General features: G+C 31.9%; 1 protein-coding gene across 1 annotated transcript; it reads right to left on the bottom strand.

Moving 5' to 3' along the window:
* Nucleotides 1–1,794: 1,794 nt before the first annotated feature.
* LOC139481857 (uncharacterized) lies at nucleotides 1,795–5,270 on the bottom strand. Its single transcript, XM_071265373.1, has 4 exons — nucleotides 5,138–5,270; nucleotides 4,168–4,235; nucleotides 2,832–2,880; nucleotides 1,795–2,000 (listed from the first exon to the last, which is right to left on the bottom strand). Exons 1-4 carry the CDS (start codon nucleotides 5,245–5,247, stop codon nucleotides 1,895–1,897), a joined length of 333 nt encoding a protein of 110 aa, XP_071121474.1. The 5' UTR covers nucleotides 5,248–5,270; the 3' UTR covers nucleotides 1,795–1,894.
* Nucleotides 5,271–19,136: the final 13,866 nt, after the last annotated feature.

Genomic DNA, 19,136 nt, shown 5'->3' on the forward strand with positions numbered 1-19,136 from the left:
GATTTCGATAAAACATTCGAGAAAAATATTTACATATAATAATAAATTATAAGGCGTTCAATTCTCTCAATCATTAATATTTAAGTTTCATACGTTGATATCCCATTCCTTCAAATGGGTATTTCCAACCTTTTTTATGTTCCTTGTACATCTTTATTGCATTCAATCAGTTTGATTGTATGTTACGATTATACGCTAAACAGCACACATGTACAATGCCGTAAAGAGAAATGCACGTCAATCTCCTTAAATATACATGTACATATCTACCATCTCTTACGTTATCTGCAGGAGGATGATTAATACAATGGTTAATTTTGTTGATTACAATGTTATATTTACAGTGGGGAAGCAGATCATAATAGTTTTGTAGTAATTTACTCGACTGAAGATTAATGAGGTATTTACTATTTTTACTAAATAAGTATAATTTCGTTGTACTCATGTTTAAACCACCTTGATATGTCAATAACTTTTACTGATTTTCGGTGTCGAATATAACGAAAAAGCTTACTTTGTGAATGCTTAATCACACATTTTGATTATGATTTCAATTAATATTGATAATACAAAGGTATATTATGTTTCCAAAATGAAACATATTTTCAACATAATAAAACAATCGTAGTCCATGACGTTTATAAATAACTAAAATGGCGGACTAAATACGTTGTGCTTAATCTCTTTAAAAAATAGAAAAAAAGTTGTGAAAGTAATGAAGGAGTCTGGAATTTCTAAATCAACAGTCTAACCTAGAACATACGGCTGAACTAACTATGGTAGAACTTATCAAAAACAAATGACAATGCTACAAACAGATAAATATTACATCAGTGAAAAGTCCTCCTGTCCCCTTTCCGATAATATCGAATGATGGTCAACAAAACCAGATCGTTGTCAATTTCTCGAATATTGTTCATGAAGAAGATGCATTAAGACAAATAATCCGGACATGATAAGTACATATGTGTTTAATAAATAAAAGATGTGGTATGATTGCCAATGCGACAACTATCAACAAAAAAAATCAAATAACACAGGAATTAACAGCTATTGGTAACCATGTTTATGGTATTGGTTTAACGCTTTGTTGAACAAAATACGGACCAGTGTTCTGATTAGTATAAATTCCCGTATAAAAACAGTATTGTAAAATAATGTGGTATAATTTCGTAACCTTCCAAGTTTATCTATATGTGTATTAGAAAACTTGGTTTCATTTAATATGTTTATTTTACCATTTTATGTCTGTCTATTGTTAAAAACAAGAACACGATAAATGCTTTGTTTCATTATTCAGCTTGTTTCAATTCATCAGACCCCAAGGGAGATTGGAAAATAGAAACATGGTCATTACCGGTCTTCTTCCGACCGCCATTAAAGTTTTGCAAAAAATGGACGTTTGTTTGGATGTGCAAAATGTAAAATTTTACCGCTTAGTTCAATCAGAATGTTAGTGCTTCCTGGTCGATTTCGATAAAATATTTACATAGTATACATTGTGTATGCACCTTATATGTCGTCCAGTCTCTCATATATTAACAATTAATTGTAATATTTGAGTTTTATACGTTGCTATCCAAAGATTTTTTTTCTGTTCCTTGCACAGAATTTTTGCATTAAAACAGTTTGTTCGTATGCACTCAAATTACTTAAATATATTTTATTTTTATATTGTTTCCTATTTTTGTTGTCATGTAATTGGACACGAACCTTAGATTGGCCTCATTGATAGATGGAACTATACTTCATTGCGCGTGAGATAATAATATATGCAAGAAAAAAACATTTACAAAATTTATTCATTGTTTATTATATACAAAAGATGTTCATCAAGTACATTAGAAATAACAATGTTTTCTTCAATCTACACGGCTTCCTTTTAAAAGATGAACTAACCCTTTCTTCCTGTGCACCATCCAGAAATGCACAAATGGCTAGAACAGCAGTCACGCCTCGTATAACATTTTCTAGGCCAACATGAAGATCTTTTTATACGACTAAAAGAAAAAAAGACTATAAATTGATATTCTATAAACATTATAAGAAACACAGTACTATACATTTTTTTAGTTGATTATATTCAAGTTTTTTTATTAATTGGTGGACATCTCTACGTGAATAGTATTGACGAACATTTATTGACCTTCTGCAATTAAAATAATAAATCCACGCCCGCAATCCTGTGAAATTCCGCAACATTGTGGTTGTATTTGTTCCAAGTCAGAAGCCTTTAATCAAGTGGTTGTAAAAGATTTTTATTGGATATTATCAATACGAAAGCATTCTAAACCAGGATCTTCCAATACATTTGTAACCATGATAATGTAGTTTTACCTCTCTGCAATTTTATCATTGTTTTTTTCTTCTTTTTTTTTTTTTTTTTGTTTTTTAGAAAATGACCAGTCGTTTTTCGAGCTTTTGTTTTCGATTATTAAAACTTAACAACTTTCTCTTTTTTTTTTATAAACTTATGCACATTTTATATCCTAAGAACTAAAGGTGTGCCTCGGTTATACAATATGTAGGTATAAGAACGTTCTTTCAAAGAATATCAACGCTGCATGTTGAATAACTTGGTCGGTTTTGGTTTTTCTTTTTTATAATTTATGGTTGAATCTTCTTCATTTGATGGTTATTTAAAACAATCTATGATATAACCATTTTTAATACTCTTAATGGAGATTGTTTTTCCTAGGATCATTGCTCATAAATCATTAATTACGATAATAAAACCGAGACACTCAACCGTTATTTGATTTGTAAATAAGTAGACTCAATTGAATCTATCAAATAAAACAATACGGGACCAAATATGTTAACCAAATTACTTATGAATAAGTCCATTGTCTTCCAGCATTTCGTCCTTTGCCATGGTGACTGCAAGAAAAAAAAAGTTGTTTATATTCTTAAATCGTGATAAATTCATGTGGTGTCACAAGCTCCATAAGTAAAGCGTTGTGAACATGTTACAGGAAATTTAACTTGTTATTCTAAATATGCAACATATATACACTATATACTGCAAATGATCTTGTATTTCAAGTTCATGCACATACATGTGTATCCTTTAACAATATTATAATATACCAGTCGATGTCTTCGTTTGTTCTATGGTATTTGTTGTTGTTTTTCTGATATAATTAAGTATAACATATATCTTATATATTTTGTATTGTAATGCATCAAGTGCAATCAAATATTTGTATATAGATAAACAACCAGATCTGCAAATACAGAAATCATATTTCTGCATGTAAAATATAGAACGACAATTAAATGTTTTAAGTAATCTATTTATATATATATATATATATATAGATTACTAAAAATTCAACATTTCCGGTATGAATAGTTTTAATTCACTAGTACTTTCATGTTTAAATAACAATCTTCAGGTGAAACTATACATGATTAACGTAACTATGTAACGGTAGGTATGTAACGTCATAGTTGTCGTTGAGTATATAAAGGGAGATAAATCGTATTACACTTAGTCTATATATAGAAGTATGGAGCGTCATTATTACACAATAGAAAATGCATAGTTTGCATTCAATCGTGATTTAAATTTTGAAATAAAATGTTTTTCCTTTACTTCTCGTGTAATGTCACAACCCATATTCATTTTATAAAATGGGAATATTTTAAAAAATCCCCCTCCACATTCGTCTAAATGTTTGCTTAGGGGGATTTTTCTGTATTGTGGCTGCCTTATATGTTGTCTATGAATGCGCACTCTTTCTGTTACACTGTTCCCTGTTTGGCCATGGCCGATATAAATTTCCTGGCAACCATTACATTTAATGCAATAAATTAAGTTCTCGGATTTACAGGAATGTCTTCGTTGGTAAAAAGTGAAAGACCATTAGGTATGTCCATTCCCTTGCCGACATGGATATACGGACATGCTCCACAACGACTATCTCGACATTTTGACACACTGAATGTTCTTTGTTGGTCGAATCGTGCTCGGGTCAATAGTCGTTTAAGGTTTTGTGGTTGCCGTTTACTTTGTAGAAGTGTTTCTGTATTAATTAAACGGCGCAGTATATATATATATATATATATCTGGGTCAATAGAAAAAAGAACACAAATGTTACATTCAGGCTTCATAATTAGCGATGAAATTCATTAATTAAAAGCGGGTTGTATGTTCATCTTACCTCCAACTGACATTATCAACATACAGACGACTAAAAACACAGAAATCTTCATTCTTCTCTTCAATATACTGTTAGAAAAAAGACATACAAATATGGCTAGTGTTGCTATTAAAATAAAACTTTATTTGAAGAGATCTCTTTTCTTAAATGAAGAATCTAGTTGAAACAACTGTTAAGAACAGTTGTAAGAATAATAATAAGATAATCATTTGTTTGTAAAAATCGATTGAAATATTGTGATACATACATTAGGTTCTGTAACGATATTGCAAATTACTTTTAATAAATTCTTCCATAAATTCTTCTTAATTTTCTTAAAAGAATTTGCGTTTAAAGTTCGGCGTGCATCAAAAATTAAAAATTGATAATTATTTGGTGGAATAGTGTTTTGGAAATACTAAAATCGAATTTCTTAGACAAAAAATCCCTCTTAATCATAATATCAGTAATACATGTAGTTTAAAGAATATTAGATATACGTACAAGTCATTTATATTCTATGGTGATGTTATGCATGTTATGAATGACTGAGTTGATATTAATACACAAAAATAACTAGCATCGAAATTAACTTTACTGCTTAAACTACAGTCTAAAAACGAAACATGTGTAAAGCAGAGAATCTCCACATTCTTCTTTGGTATTTTGTATTTTTCGAATTAAGAGGACCGAGCTGAAATTTTAAAATATTTGCAGTACATAACGTTATTCTTAACTTTAGATTAACTGTTTTCACACATACATTTGTAAATCAGTGATAATATATTCATTGTTTATACATACATGTATATACCACTGTTTCTTTTCAAATGCTATATCAATTTATACTTAATATAAACAAAATCATGACACTAGTAGCGAAGTTCAACTCGAAATATGAGCAGACTATACAGATTGTTAAAAAAGATTTATCTGAACAACTAACAATTTTTTGTTTTATCTTAAGATATTCTAATATAAATGTACCTACATAAGCAAATCCAACTGATACGGAAAATACGTTTTATTAACAAATTTCATCTGTGGGTCACCTTTTATCCAACATTGCGACGCAAATGACATCTGACAAATGCAAACCATTTGTTTCAGTATCCTGCTTTGCGGTTGTCCGTAACAGTAACGAACTTAGAAAAGGTTATTTTGATAAATATAAAACAAATGCATATTTAATACTTTATTTCCTTATTTGTGAAAAAGTTTATATATTTGATATAAAAACATCCTTTTGTAACATGCACATTAAGAATTATCAAATAAAGGTCAGATAAAAATACAATCTGTTCGGTAAATTATTACTTTTTAAGTCTAAGTTGTTTACGTGGCTCCGTATTCGAACATCTTGGTATTGTGTAAGTGTGATGTGGTATGATTTTAGTATTCTTGTCTTTCGTTTTTGCTAACATGTTTTGTCTATTTACATTTTTCTTTTTCTTTTTTGAAATATTTGTTTGTTTTTATAATGATTGGCATTATAACACAACGTTGACAGCTATACCCCTATGTTTTATAGTGAGGCGTCTGTTTGTTTTGTTAACAAATCATTGTCAAAATATTAGAATTGTAGTGAGAGGTTAAGCTAGCTATAATCCACCATTCTCTACTTACGAAAATGATTGTACCAAGTCATGAATATGACAGTTGTTAGACATTCGTTTGATGTGTTGCAGCTTTTGATTTTGTCATTTTCTTAGAGTCTTTCCGTTTAGATTTTCTTTTGAGTTCGGTGTGTTTGTTATTTTACTTATCGCACCATAACACAATGAAATAAATGCAGACACGGGATGAACATTAAGTTCATTAGAAAAAAAATACATATGTACACAGAATAGAACGTTGATGCATTTATTTCATTGTGTTATGGTGGATTATAGCTAGCAGTGTGTAGTGTTTGTTCATTTAAAAAGAAGTATTACAATGGGAACGTGCATAAGTAATATTTGAATTCGTGTTTTAAAGCATACATTATTAAATTCTTAGACCGTTCTATAATAATTACAACAAAAAGAAACAAGAAAGCACGATCATTGCTAAACTCTATTCTTGAAACAAAAGCTGTAAATTTAATAATGACTCTGACCAGCTTTTGATATATTTAAACACACTTTTAAACTTTTCTTAATGATGTTGTTTGATTTAAAGCTTTAATCGGATATGACTGGTTTTTGTATTTAATTTTGTGTTACATGGTATCAATGATTGCGGCAATAAGGCTACTGCGTACGTTGGTGACATAGTAGAAACTAAGAACCTATATGGTTTGACTATGAGACTTTACGTTATATAACGTGTTTACGGAAATGTCAGCTGTGGTAAACCACTATTACAAAATGTTCAAACTTAATTTATTTACGTGTTGCTTATTTTATTGTTGACTATAAGTCTTTCATTTAAATAATTGATTGTGAGGTCTGCAAAAACATACCAGGGTACCGTTTCACAAAGCCTTCGTAAGTCTACGTGTCATCGTAAGTCCATCGTAAATAAATCGTAGGATTTACAACCGTTTCACAAAGCCGACGTAAGTTAAGATGATCGTAAATAATGCGTAAATCCTGGCGTAACTTACTACAGCTATACCCAGTCGTAACTCCATCGTAGTTTTTCTACGAAAATAAATTAATCCATCTAACATGGCTGCAGCGTTCTTTATTCTTTGTCAAGATCAAGATGCCTCAAATGTTAGAAGACGAAGAAGAATCTTCAATATTATAGAACTACACTTAATGTCTTTCTTCGTTTGTTTATTTGTATATTCAAGCAACTAACTTAATGCAAATCTAAGGTATTAATCATTGTTTACTCATCTTATTTCCCACCGGCGTACGTCTTCACAATTTAATAAATAGGCTTTCTATCACGTCCGCGTTCTGAAATCTATTTATAATTATATCACTACAGGCACAGTGGTACAGTGTAATCGATAAAACGTTTAAAGAAGGATGTTTTATTCCCATTTTTAAAGTTATGTGTACAATATAAATCTGAAATCAGTGTTTTACAGTCAAACCAGATAATAATTATTTTTTTGTAATTTCGGCCAAAAAGAAATGTATTTTAATAAGAATATCGAAATAAATATCTGACTGTAATTAGTTTCGTGGTTAATGGAACTTATTGCAACTATTTAGATATATATGCCTTTCGAGTGACTATTTTTGAATCGAATTTAATGTAGATCATATATATCAAAACTAATAGGGGAAAGCTGCAGATCAATAAGACTGTGTAGATGCGACATGTCTTCAAAAATTAATACAGTAGAAAAAAAATTTGGAAGCGGGAGGGGATTTTAAAGATTGAAAAGTGAAGCATTTTTTTCTGTTTACTTTAATTTTTTTTATTTAGGGACATCGCCACATGCACCTGTTTCTATCAACGGGAAGGTCGACTATCAATATGTAATATATATGGATAGTCGACCTTCCCATTGATAGATCGAAACAAGTGCCTGTGCACATCTCTCCTCGGTCCTTCTTCTTTTAAGCATATTATTTAGGGAAAGAAAGACAATTATTCTATACACATTAGCCGTTTTAGCTATACAAAACTGTTGGAAATGTAGGTTATACGTTAATAAGACAGCAACCAAATGACAAAGACAAACTAAGGACATCCAGAAGGCAACATAGTATAGTATAGTCTTTGTAATTGTTTGGCTTTATAAATATTTTGATATGAGCGTCACTGATGAGTCTTATATAGACGAAACGCGCGTCTGGCGTTCTAAATTATAATCCTGGTACCTTTGATAACTATTAACACCACTGGGTCGATGCCACTGCTGGTGGACGTTTCGTCCCCGAGGGTATCACCAACCCAGTAGTCAACACTTCGGTGTTGACATGAATATTAATAATGTGGTCATTTTTTTTTATAAATTTCCTGTTAACAAAAGTTTAAATTTTTCGAAAAACTAAGGATTTTCTTATTCCAGGCATAGATTTCCTTAGCCGTATTTGGCACAACTTTTTGGAATTTTGGATCCTCAATGCTCTTCAACTTTGTAATTGTTTGGCTTTATAAATATTTTGATATGAGCGTCACTGATGAGTCTTATATAGACGAAACGCGCGTCTGGCGTACTAAATTATAATCTTGGTACCTTTGATAACTATTTCAACAATATATATGTTCCAGACCATATGAGTATTTGTACCGTACGTGTACTTTTTCAAAATACGCGGCAAACGTCGGACTGTTCGCGTACGGTCCGTCAGATTTTAAGAAGTTGGTCAAGTTTTAATACAAATAAATATATAATTACAGATCAAAATGACATAAATCTCGAATTGATATATAAAAAGTTCAATTGTAATTGGAATAAAAACTTATTGTTTTGACTATTTTAATAGGTCGCGTTAATTTAATCTGGTAAGCTTCTGTATTTAGCATGAAATTCAATATTACTCACTGAATTGAAGCCGACAAAATGTGGGTGAAAAGTTTTTAAAATATTTAGGATTTTTTTTCTAGATAAAACGTCACAACAGCTGTTTCCTTGTGAGACAACAGATCAATTTCTAGTTTTAATATAAAAATAAAATTTGATAGAAACGATACAAAAAAAAATAACATTAAATCGCAATTCTCCAAATAATGTAACAATTTTGGAAAAAAAGGAAGAAGCCTAAATGTAAAAAAAAGTTATTAATTTAAAATTACCAATTTTAACTACATAAACGCGTATTTCCCGCTTTACGTTACACTACAAGAAACTTTCCTAGGAGCCGTGGATTGCGAAATATCGTCTGTATATTTCCAAAATATTTACGTAAATTGATGGCGTCGTGTGTTAAAACATTTATTGGCCAATCAAATCGGTATATATTATTTAATATTCACGGTTGGGAACCCCTTTAACCCGAACTCCTGCGTCGTAAAAATTACATGCTTTGCATATTCTTTAGCTTTTATATACTTAGTAGGCAACCCTTTTTTGGTTGGTTGTAGCATAATATTCTCATGCACCGACTTTTATAAGAGACCATTAAAACTCTACTTGTGGATACTCTTATAGTATTAAGCATCCTATCTCATTAATAGGCGCTTGAATACCAGATATTTATTTGAAATAACTCAAGAAATATGAGGTTGTGAATGAGGTTTACAGAATAGAGAATAATGCTCCCCCCCCAAAAAAAAAGAGAAAAAAGAGAGAGAATATAAAGTAAAGTTGACAAAATAACTAAACTCTGCGTTTTCTGCTTACCAAATTAAATATTGATATACGTATATCATTTGGAATGAAATGTTGAACTGGTCCTTTTCAGAACTGGTTCAATGATTTAGCCATGCACATTATGTTCATTAATGAGGGCCCTCATGGGGTTTTTGATTATGTGATTACTTGGCCGTTTTTTTAATGATTATTTGATTATTAAGCCAAATATTTCATGATTATTTGATTACCTAGGACTGTATTTTTAGTTTATGATTATTTGATTACTAAAGATAAGCAAATATTTAATGATTATGTGATTATATTGGCAAAAAAATGGTGATTATGTGATTACTAGGACCCCCCCCCCCCATGAGGGGCCTCATTAATAAGCATCGGTATTTTCGTCCACTATTGCAGACTTAAGTTAACCTAACATCCTTCTCCTACATTGTGTCAATAATAGTTACAACAAGTTATATATATATATATATAGCACGCCTTTTACGAATTAACTTATGATTAAATATGTTAATGAGTAAGGCGTGTCTATATATGATTTGTAACAATAATGGGCTACAGGGTTAGGGTCCATGCCCGTAGCCAGGAATTTTTAAGGGGGGGGGGGGGGGGGGGGGTTCGTTGGACTCACAAACTCGACTTTAACAGTCACAATTCGAACAGAACATTGACTTTAACAGTGCTTATTTGTTTTCAAGGGGGGGGGGGGTCGTCCGATCCCCCCGAACCCCCTCCCCCTGGCTACGGGTATGGGATTTAACCTTTAACACATGTTAAAGGTTAAACCCTAACCAATTAAACATTTCTGCATTTTTAGATACGTCAATCAAATAGTGGCTTGATACTATAACTGATTTTAGAAAATTAATGTTAGTTGGATTTGTTTGTACGATACTAAAAGGTACGTTTTAAATTCAAAGAATTGTTGCCGTTTGATTCTTACTCGATAGTCATTTATTTTTTCCTCCCAAAAATTCTTGAAAAAGGGTGTGTGGAGAGAAAAAAAAGGAGGGGAAAGGGGGGGGGGGGTAATGCAAAAATTTATTCTATGATTATTTGCCATCAAAACATAAAAAAAGACTTGTAGTTTAAAAGGACGTTGTGATAAAAAGGAAACATATCCCTAATACCAATTATAAAGGTAAATCAAAATGTTCTTTCGTTCCCCAAAACTGGGGAAGATCGGTTAATTGATTGCGTGTCGAATTCATGTAACTTAGGTCCAGGGACAAATGTTTGAAGCTTGTCCAATACACGAAAATAGAACTTTATGAGGGGCCCGGGAGGGGGGGTATGTTTCCTATTCTTCTAAAAAGATATTCTTATCCCAGATTTTATACAGTTTTTTTTATTCTGGTCAAGCAGATTACAAAAAATAAATTCTGAATCCAGATTTTCCCCATACCTTATAGTGTTAAATATTGGGAACAAATTTTTGAAAGCGTTGAAAAACTAAATAAGATTGATCGCGCTTTTTGCGAAAACAAATTTCCGACTGAGACAAAAAAACATAGCCCCCATGAAGTTCAAATGGTTGCTCCCTAATTACTACCCCAAGGAGGCGGAGCTAGACTGTGCATTAACAAATTTTGAGATGGTAGTTAATGCACTGGTTTAAGCTTCTCCCATTCTTTGCTTTTCAAACGAGAAGTTCTCTACGGCGGGATTGGAGAGTGAAATAACTAAAAAAATCATTCAGTTAACGCACTCTGCTAAAAATAACCGAGTTAAGTCACCAGAAGATGAAAGGAAAATTTACCATCCATGTTACAATGAAATTTCGTGAAAGAGTTCCGACAAAAATAACCATTGACAACAAAAAGCTCTGTACAGCTGGGAAAAAACATACAACTAGTCATACAATCAAAGAGCTATAATTCTCGATTTTTGGAACAAAACATGCACAAAAAACAGAAACAGTTGAAGAGCTATCAGACCAAATAGAACCGAATAAATAGCCAAATCATGCAGACGAAGATCAACTTTGTCTAATGGAGTTGAAACCTTAGTTTCTTTATAATTTCAAAATTTATGGATAATTTTAAGGGAGTTGCAGAATACAAACGTCTCTTTCGCCGGAATGATTCCTACGTCCTCAGTTTCATATTTGAGAGATCCATAATTCATTCCAATTTAACAAAAACAACAAATAAAAAACAATATATTTTTCATATAGGTCTGGAAGACGAATGCTCGAAGACGGATGACATTGTTTTTGATTTTTTGGGGGTTGGGGAAAACCTATTTTTCTCTCATCACGAATAAAAGTTAAAAAAAATTAAAATCCTCCAAAACGATTATATTGATAAGCATTTTTTTCTATATTGGGCTATCAATAATAAATCCAGAGACATATAATACAAGAGATTGGCAACTCGGCGAAATCCCGTAATATCACACGGCCACATTTAAACCTCGCGAGATCTCTTTGGGTAATAGAGTTATTATCAAAGTATTAAAAGTACTCGAGGTAATGGTGAATGTTTAAGCATAAATTAACTGTTTCAGTGTTAAATTTAACATAATTAATTAAATAATTTGAGTTGTATTATATGTCTCTGATAAATCTAACCTGTTCTGGTGATAAAATTTTTACTTTGTCAGATTCCAGATAACTCTTAATTTCGGATAACTAATAATGCTGTATATGTTATAAAACTTTATGCTCAGCGCTAGCTCCTCATTACTATTTCCTCATATATTACAAACTAGATAAGATCAAATATAACTAATTTCATCTAATCTACTGCTTAAATTGTTATCCCATATATCCCAAAATTATTACAAATAAGCTAAGTTACAATATTTATATTTTTCTGTGTTTCATTTCAATCAGACATTTAACAAAATTGATAAATGGTTTCATTTGTGTAGTGCAAATTCTAAAGAGGCACATAATTTAAAGTATAAGCATATTTTAATGCTGAAAAGATAAGAATGGCTAAAAGAATTACAGAACAAAGAAAGAAATGCAACCCCCCCCCCCCCCCCCTCGTTGCCCCTAATCTAGACCCTCACTGTGTCGGATAGTTTCGTTGAATATATTTGACTGTTTTTGTCTCCAAAAAGAATATTGGTACAAAGTGTTGTTAATATATGTATTTCAAATTACTGACGAGGTGAACACAAAGAAAAATATTGCTTGACTCACGGCAAAGTTTGCTATGTATTCTAACCAAATTAAAATCGTAAAAAAATTCATTTGTGTTTAACCCATTCAATAATGAAAAAGAACCTCACTAAAAATATAGCCAAATAAACAATTAAACTTCAGACATTTCTGCATCTTATGGTATCTATTTTATAAAAATCCCTCATAGACTTACTTTGTAATATTTTTTTGAAAAATACCGATTTTAGTTGAAATGATCGGACAATTTTTGAGTGGGAACTCACTTTTGTCCTATGACTGTAAGCGTCATATATCTTGAATTAATATTGAAAACGGACTAACATTCTTTAGTTGTATTAATTTCGATATAAAACTATCTCCATAAATCGCCTTCCATAATAATTATTTTCAAAAATGTTTATTTGGCATGCCATACTCGATAAAAGTGCGGACGTGAAAGAAAGCACTCTTCTCGGTTTACGATACACTTACGATGATACACACGACGTAACTTGCGATCAACTTAGTAGTTCTTTACGATGCCTTTGTGAAACACATGTAACGGGAACGTAGAACCACACGTAAACTGATCGTAAACTGATACGATCATCGTAAGTTAAGAAGGCTTTGTGAAACGGTGGCCAGGGCACTATACATGCTATATATGTGTGTAAGGAATGGAGACACACATTTAGTGTCACGTGACTGTCGTAATACTGAGTGTCCATTGAAATATTAGACATGCTCAGCTCTAAAGGGAGGTTTGTCATATAAAGTAAGTTCAGTTCGTTATTTTTTACTATCAAAAGAGCGAATTCAAACGATGACTTTCTTCTGTTTGTTATTTTTGTTTCTTTATTTATGAATATTTTTACTCTAAATTTAGACAAACTTGAATCATTGTTTTCGTATTTTCTTTTATGCTTTTCTATACATAAATCTACAGAACATTTACATTGGTAAATAAAAAACATGGCCAAACATATATGTAGACGAAACGCGCGTTATAATCCTGATACCGTTGATAACTAATTGCAATAAACGCCACTGCATCATCAATATATATTAAAAGATGTGGTATGAGTGCCAATGAGACAACTCTCAATCCTAGTCACAATTTTTAAAAGTAAATGACTCTTTAACATTGCGCATTGACTCAAACCGAACTGCAAGCTATAAAGGGGCACATTTAGATCTGTCTGTTGTTTCGGTTTCATCTTACTGCGACTGCGGTGTTGTGGCTGGTACGGAATATTAGGCCGTTCTGCCTTTTTAGAATCTATGTTAAAGGACTATGTTTGTGATGGTGTGGTCAGTAAGTTAGGTTCGTTGATGTCAAACCCTTCATCGAAGTCGATCCTACTGTTCTTGCCTCTGTCTGTTGTGGAGGTATAGAACATGCTTTGGGTTGTAAGGACTGGTGTCAATATCCCTGTTTATGACAACCCCAACTGGTTCCCCTCTTTACTTAGTTGGTGTAAGTAGTAGACAAACTATGGTGTCTCTACCTTCGGTCAGAGTGTTGTGGTCTACGCTGGCCTCGGTGGTTTGATGTTGTTCGACAGCAGGTACAACGGCTATTGTGTGGCCAACCACTGGGCGTAACGTTTAACGTTGCATCTTCTTGTATATGATGGCCTGTTTTGGATTTTCAGAGTCGGCTCAGGTTTTGTGGATGTGGTATCTGGTTCCTTGCCCTTGATCCAAGTAAGCTGAACTGAGACTGTCGAACTTATTATACATATTGTGCAAACTTGATTTTTTAGTATATACAGATGTTTTGTTTTTGTATGTGTATCATCTCCACATTCAGCAAAATATATTGGAGCAATTTATCCAGTGAATTCACATAACTCTGGTATATATGTAAAAAACAAGAAAAAAAGGTTTCTCTAATTTTTGTGCGATTTTCACATTTCTTGATCCGTTCGCGAAAACTATTTCTCCTAACTAGTGAAAAATTTGATCTCGGTAAATCTCAATTCAAAATTTGATTATGACGTCAAATTTTCTTGATTTCTTCTGAAGTTATCTATTGTGGCGTCATTAAAAACAGATTAAACACAGATTATATAACTTGTGTAGTACGATATTTCTCTCAACACTTGTTGCAGTGATGAAATCTATATATGACACTATATTTTATTTCTCTAGACCATTGTCAGGAAAGAAAAACGATATGTAAAAAAATATATGTTTATCTGGTATTATTTTTTTTTATTCAATTGCAATTATGCAATATATGCTTTTACTTTAAGACACATTATGACCAATTAAAGCACTTCCTTGGCTGTACATTTTATTCGAGGCATTACTAGTAAATCAATTTGCTAATCATGTAGATCGATAAGGGAGAGAAAACTTTAGGTAATAAACAAACACAGAAGAATTCACATTTACTCTAATACAACAACCAAGAGCAAGACCTGGTATGAAGTCGACAAAAGATATGATGAGAGCAATGCGTAATTCCCACTCTCTCAAATACTCGCAGGAATAGAAATGCACTCACACATCAGGCGATAATACTTTTATCTAAAGATTGGAAGCCATAAAACATGTCACTTTTGAGTTGAGTTTTTAATACATCGTTTTGATCAACAATTTTCAGATGTTTGCCCTAAAAAGTATGAAATGCAATTTAAGGCTTTCTACCTCATAATTCTGTTGGATGTTGTTTTTTTTTGTGCAGGGAACACCCCATGTTCACGATTTAGTAGTAAATAGTGCAAACCTACACGACGTACATGTAGTTATAAAGTGTCCAAGACATTTTGATATGGAAACGATACATAGGAGCTACAAGCTCCCTCATGTAGTTAAAAGTTTAGGAAGAAACGTATTTGGTAAGGTATATATATAGTATGACAAGTTTATGTCTAACACATTATTCGCAATATTGTCATGTTGTTAGCGTACAGGTGTAGAAAATCATTCCAATTATAATATTTTTTTTCAATCGTCGATTATTTGTGATTGAAAGAAGTATTGATAAGAATACCAAATTATAAGAAAAATTTGAAAATGGGTGGAGTCCACGAAACATTACAAATCAAACGTCAAAATACAAAAGCTGTTTAGAGCTGATCAACAGTCGTTACTCGATTCTGCCCAAAAAAAACCAATCCGGGTCACAAACATAAACCAAAGAAAGCACGTCGACTACAAAATCACTTCACTAAAACAGACACATATTCCATCGTACATAGATACGAACTATTGGAAAACAACTTGCATATTCCCGACTTGGTACAGGACATTTAAAATAATTAAAGAAAATCCTTGTGTATGCTTTTATCGGAAATGTCATGTGTTCATTTGCGTTTACACAATGTCTTAATAAATCAGATAAAACATGCGTACAGTCGGGATGATTTGATAGCTTTAATGCGGTGTGCTTTTATGTTTAAAACAGTATTGGGATAATCGATGACATTTTTTTGTTAGCTTGTGGAGCTGTTTAACGAGCGTTTATCTTGAAACCAGATTACCATTCAAAGCAAAAACAGATTAATGTTTATTTGGATATCAAAACTAAATTACATTTGTAATTTCTAGCAAGAACGGATGGCACCCTCGCTCCCCTCATTGTCATGATAACAGTAGCAATTTAAACAACGCATGCCAATTAACATTTTTATTTTATCAAGTTAGGAGCATTTTGAAAATTTTGACATTTTTGCTGTAACCATGGTAATTGTGGCACTTTGAAATTTCCAAAGCCAAATATTAATTCTTAACTCGCAAGTTAACATTTTGTAAATTTTCAAAAATTTTAGAGCATTTTGATGTTTGTCAATTTTTGCTGTTCCCATGTTAACGGTGTCCATTTCTAAAATTTCAGACGGAAGCTATATTGGCACATATCATGTTAAATAACCATTATGTTTTGTTTGATTTGATCTAACATTCTTAAAGAAAATGTTACATTAATGTTTTTTTTCAATAAGGTCAATGTTAAACTTTCCCCGTGTTTCCATGGCATTGACATTTGTCATTTGAACATCTAGGCATACCAGGTAATATTTCCATAAAGTTTCAACAGATTGGGTATTTGAATAAAAGAATTAAGAATTTAGAATGTTTTTTACATTTTTTTATTTTTCATGGTTACTGTGGCCATCTTGCACATTCAAAAGCCATGTTATGAAATTCACATGGTGGTGACCATTATCAATAGTTCTATCAATATTGGTCTATTTAACTCTGAGAAGTAGCACGAATAAAAAGTGTGGAAGAAGAATAAAAACAAGATTTGCTATTGCAAGCAATAGTAGATGCCATTCTTCCTCCAACGCCACTAAGCGGCAGCCATTTCAATAATTTTAAACAGGAAATTCACAAATATCCTGATTGCTATACATGCTTCTGTAAATTTTCAGTTCATTTAGATCATTTTGGAAATTTTCACACTTCTGTTGTTTCTATGGCAGCGGCGGCAATTTTGAAAATTCGAAAGTCAAAATTCTCATCTTAACTTGCTAGTTAACAATCACAATTCGTTTTATTTATATTTGAGTATTATGATTATTTTTTACATTTTTAGCAGTTTCCATGGCAATTTTGACCGTTTTGGAAAATCGGAAGTCATAAGTCTTATCTGTACTTAGCAGTAAACAATCATCATAAGTTTTATTAAGTTGGAAACATGTTGAAATTTGGTAACACATTGACACATGAGTACATGGGAGGAAAAATACCATTTAAGTTTTTATGTATTTGACCTACTATTTTAACATTGTTAAAGGGAGGAAATGCTTCTTTGAGGTTTTGTTTCTTATATTTTTTAATTCAGTTTCCATGGCAACACATTAGTTCCAAAGATTGACAAAATTATACAAAACCTGTAAAAAGGGGGACACTTACATTGTATTAGAATTTCATGATATTAATTTCGTTTCTGTTTGTGTTACATTTTAACGTTGCGTCGTTTGTTTTCTCTTAATTTTGAGTGTAAATTCACATTGCGATAAGACGTGTCACGTTACTTGTCTATCCCAAATTCATGTATTTGGTTTTAATGTTATATTTGTTTTTCTCGTGGGATTTTGTCTGATGCTTGGTCCGTTTCTGTGTGTGTTACATTGTAGTGTTGTGTCGTTGTTCTCCTCATATATTTAATGCGTTTCCCTCAGTTTTAGTTTGTTACCCCGATTTTGTTTTTTGTCCATGGATTTATGAGTTTGAGCAGCGGTATACTACTGTTGACTTTATTAAGCATACCAAAATATTTCTCTTAAACTAAATTTTTTTTTCATATATTTTCGGTTTCCATGGTAACGGCAGCCATTTTCTTGTTCGAAAGTCAGGATTCTTTGGTATAATAACTATCATTTACGTTGATTCCATTGTCCCCGAGAAAAATGCCGCACAAAATAGGTAGAAGTATGATAATAATAATACCAAAAAAGAAAAAGAGACAGAGAAAAAGCAACCGGGTGACATAATAGGAGAAAAAAGAAAAACAGAACAATAATATGTCACCCCACCTCTGTTTAGGATGTCATAACTATCTAGAGTTACTTCTCTTATTACGACAGTTTCATCTAAAATATTTGCTGACATTAAATAAGTCATAAAAACATGACTAAGCTATAAAAACAGCAACAACACTTTATAAATTTTATAAGCGCTCTTCTTTCATCTGAAAGGAGTAGGTCCGGTAAGACCCCTTTTTGGCCCCAAAATATAACAGTTTAAAAAAATTGTTAAAATGTAAACTTTTAGTTATTTATTGGACAGTTGATTGCTTCTTCTACATAAATATGGGCTGTTTTTGACAATACAATGCACATATATCGGGTTGTAGCACCATTAAGTCATGCTAAATTACTGAAATCTTCAAAGTTCTATCATTTTAGTTAAATTTTAGACGGTTTCCCTGTAAAACGAAAGTGGCCGCATTCGTGTTCATCCTTAATATTGAAATGTAAGTTGTATTTTATGATAATACATAACATATATAAAGGTTGTGGATGAACACGGATGCGGCCACTTCCATTTTTGACAAAAAAACATCTTAAAAGTGACGTTTTTTGGCATATTTGAGAGATTTTTCACATTTGAGCTTGAATCGGATCGTTTTTAATGACTAAATCAGTTAAAATCTTTCACTTATACTAATTGAATCAAGTGAAATAGACACTTAAGTGTTTAAAAAGAGGTCAAAATCTTTCGTCAGATGAAACTGAAATTTGAGGCCAAAATGAGTCCTTACCGGACCTACTCCTTTGAGGGTGTACATTCTTGTTTTCCTCTTATAGTTGATGCATTTCCAACGGTTTTGTTTTGTGACCCAGATTTGTTTTCACATTAATGCATAATCCAATCAGTTTGATAGTTCCAATAGCAAATATATTTTAACAAAAACTTAACTTTAAGATATATTTATATATTAAGAGTATTGTTTTTGAATTTCCTATTGTGACGATACGAAGCATATCGATTAGTTCTGATACCGTATTACAGATAAAATGCATCTTTCTTGCCGAATATTTAAAAAATCACCAGATAAAGAGGTAATACCATCTGTGATGTACGATGTTTCTTTACTCTCGCCAGGTAACTTTTTAATATTTTAAACGTTTGAAGAAGTTCTAGCGTTATGTGCTATTGTTTATCGGTTGGTATTTTTCTGTTTTAGAAATAGCGTGGTCATTTTGTTTTCGACTTGTGTGT

Source organism: Mytilus edulis, chromosome 7, assembly GCF_963676685.1.
Source record: "Mytilus edulis chromosome 7, xbMytEdul2.2, whole genome shotgun sequence".
NCBI lineage: Eukaryota > Metazoa > Mollusca > Bivalvia > Mytilida > Mytilidae > Mytilus > Mytilus edulis.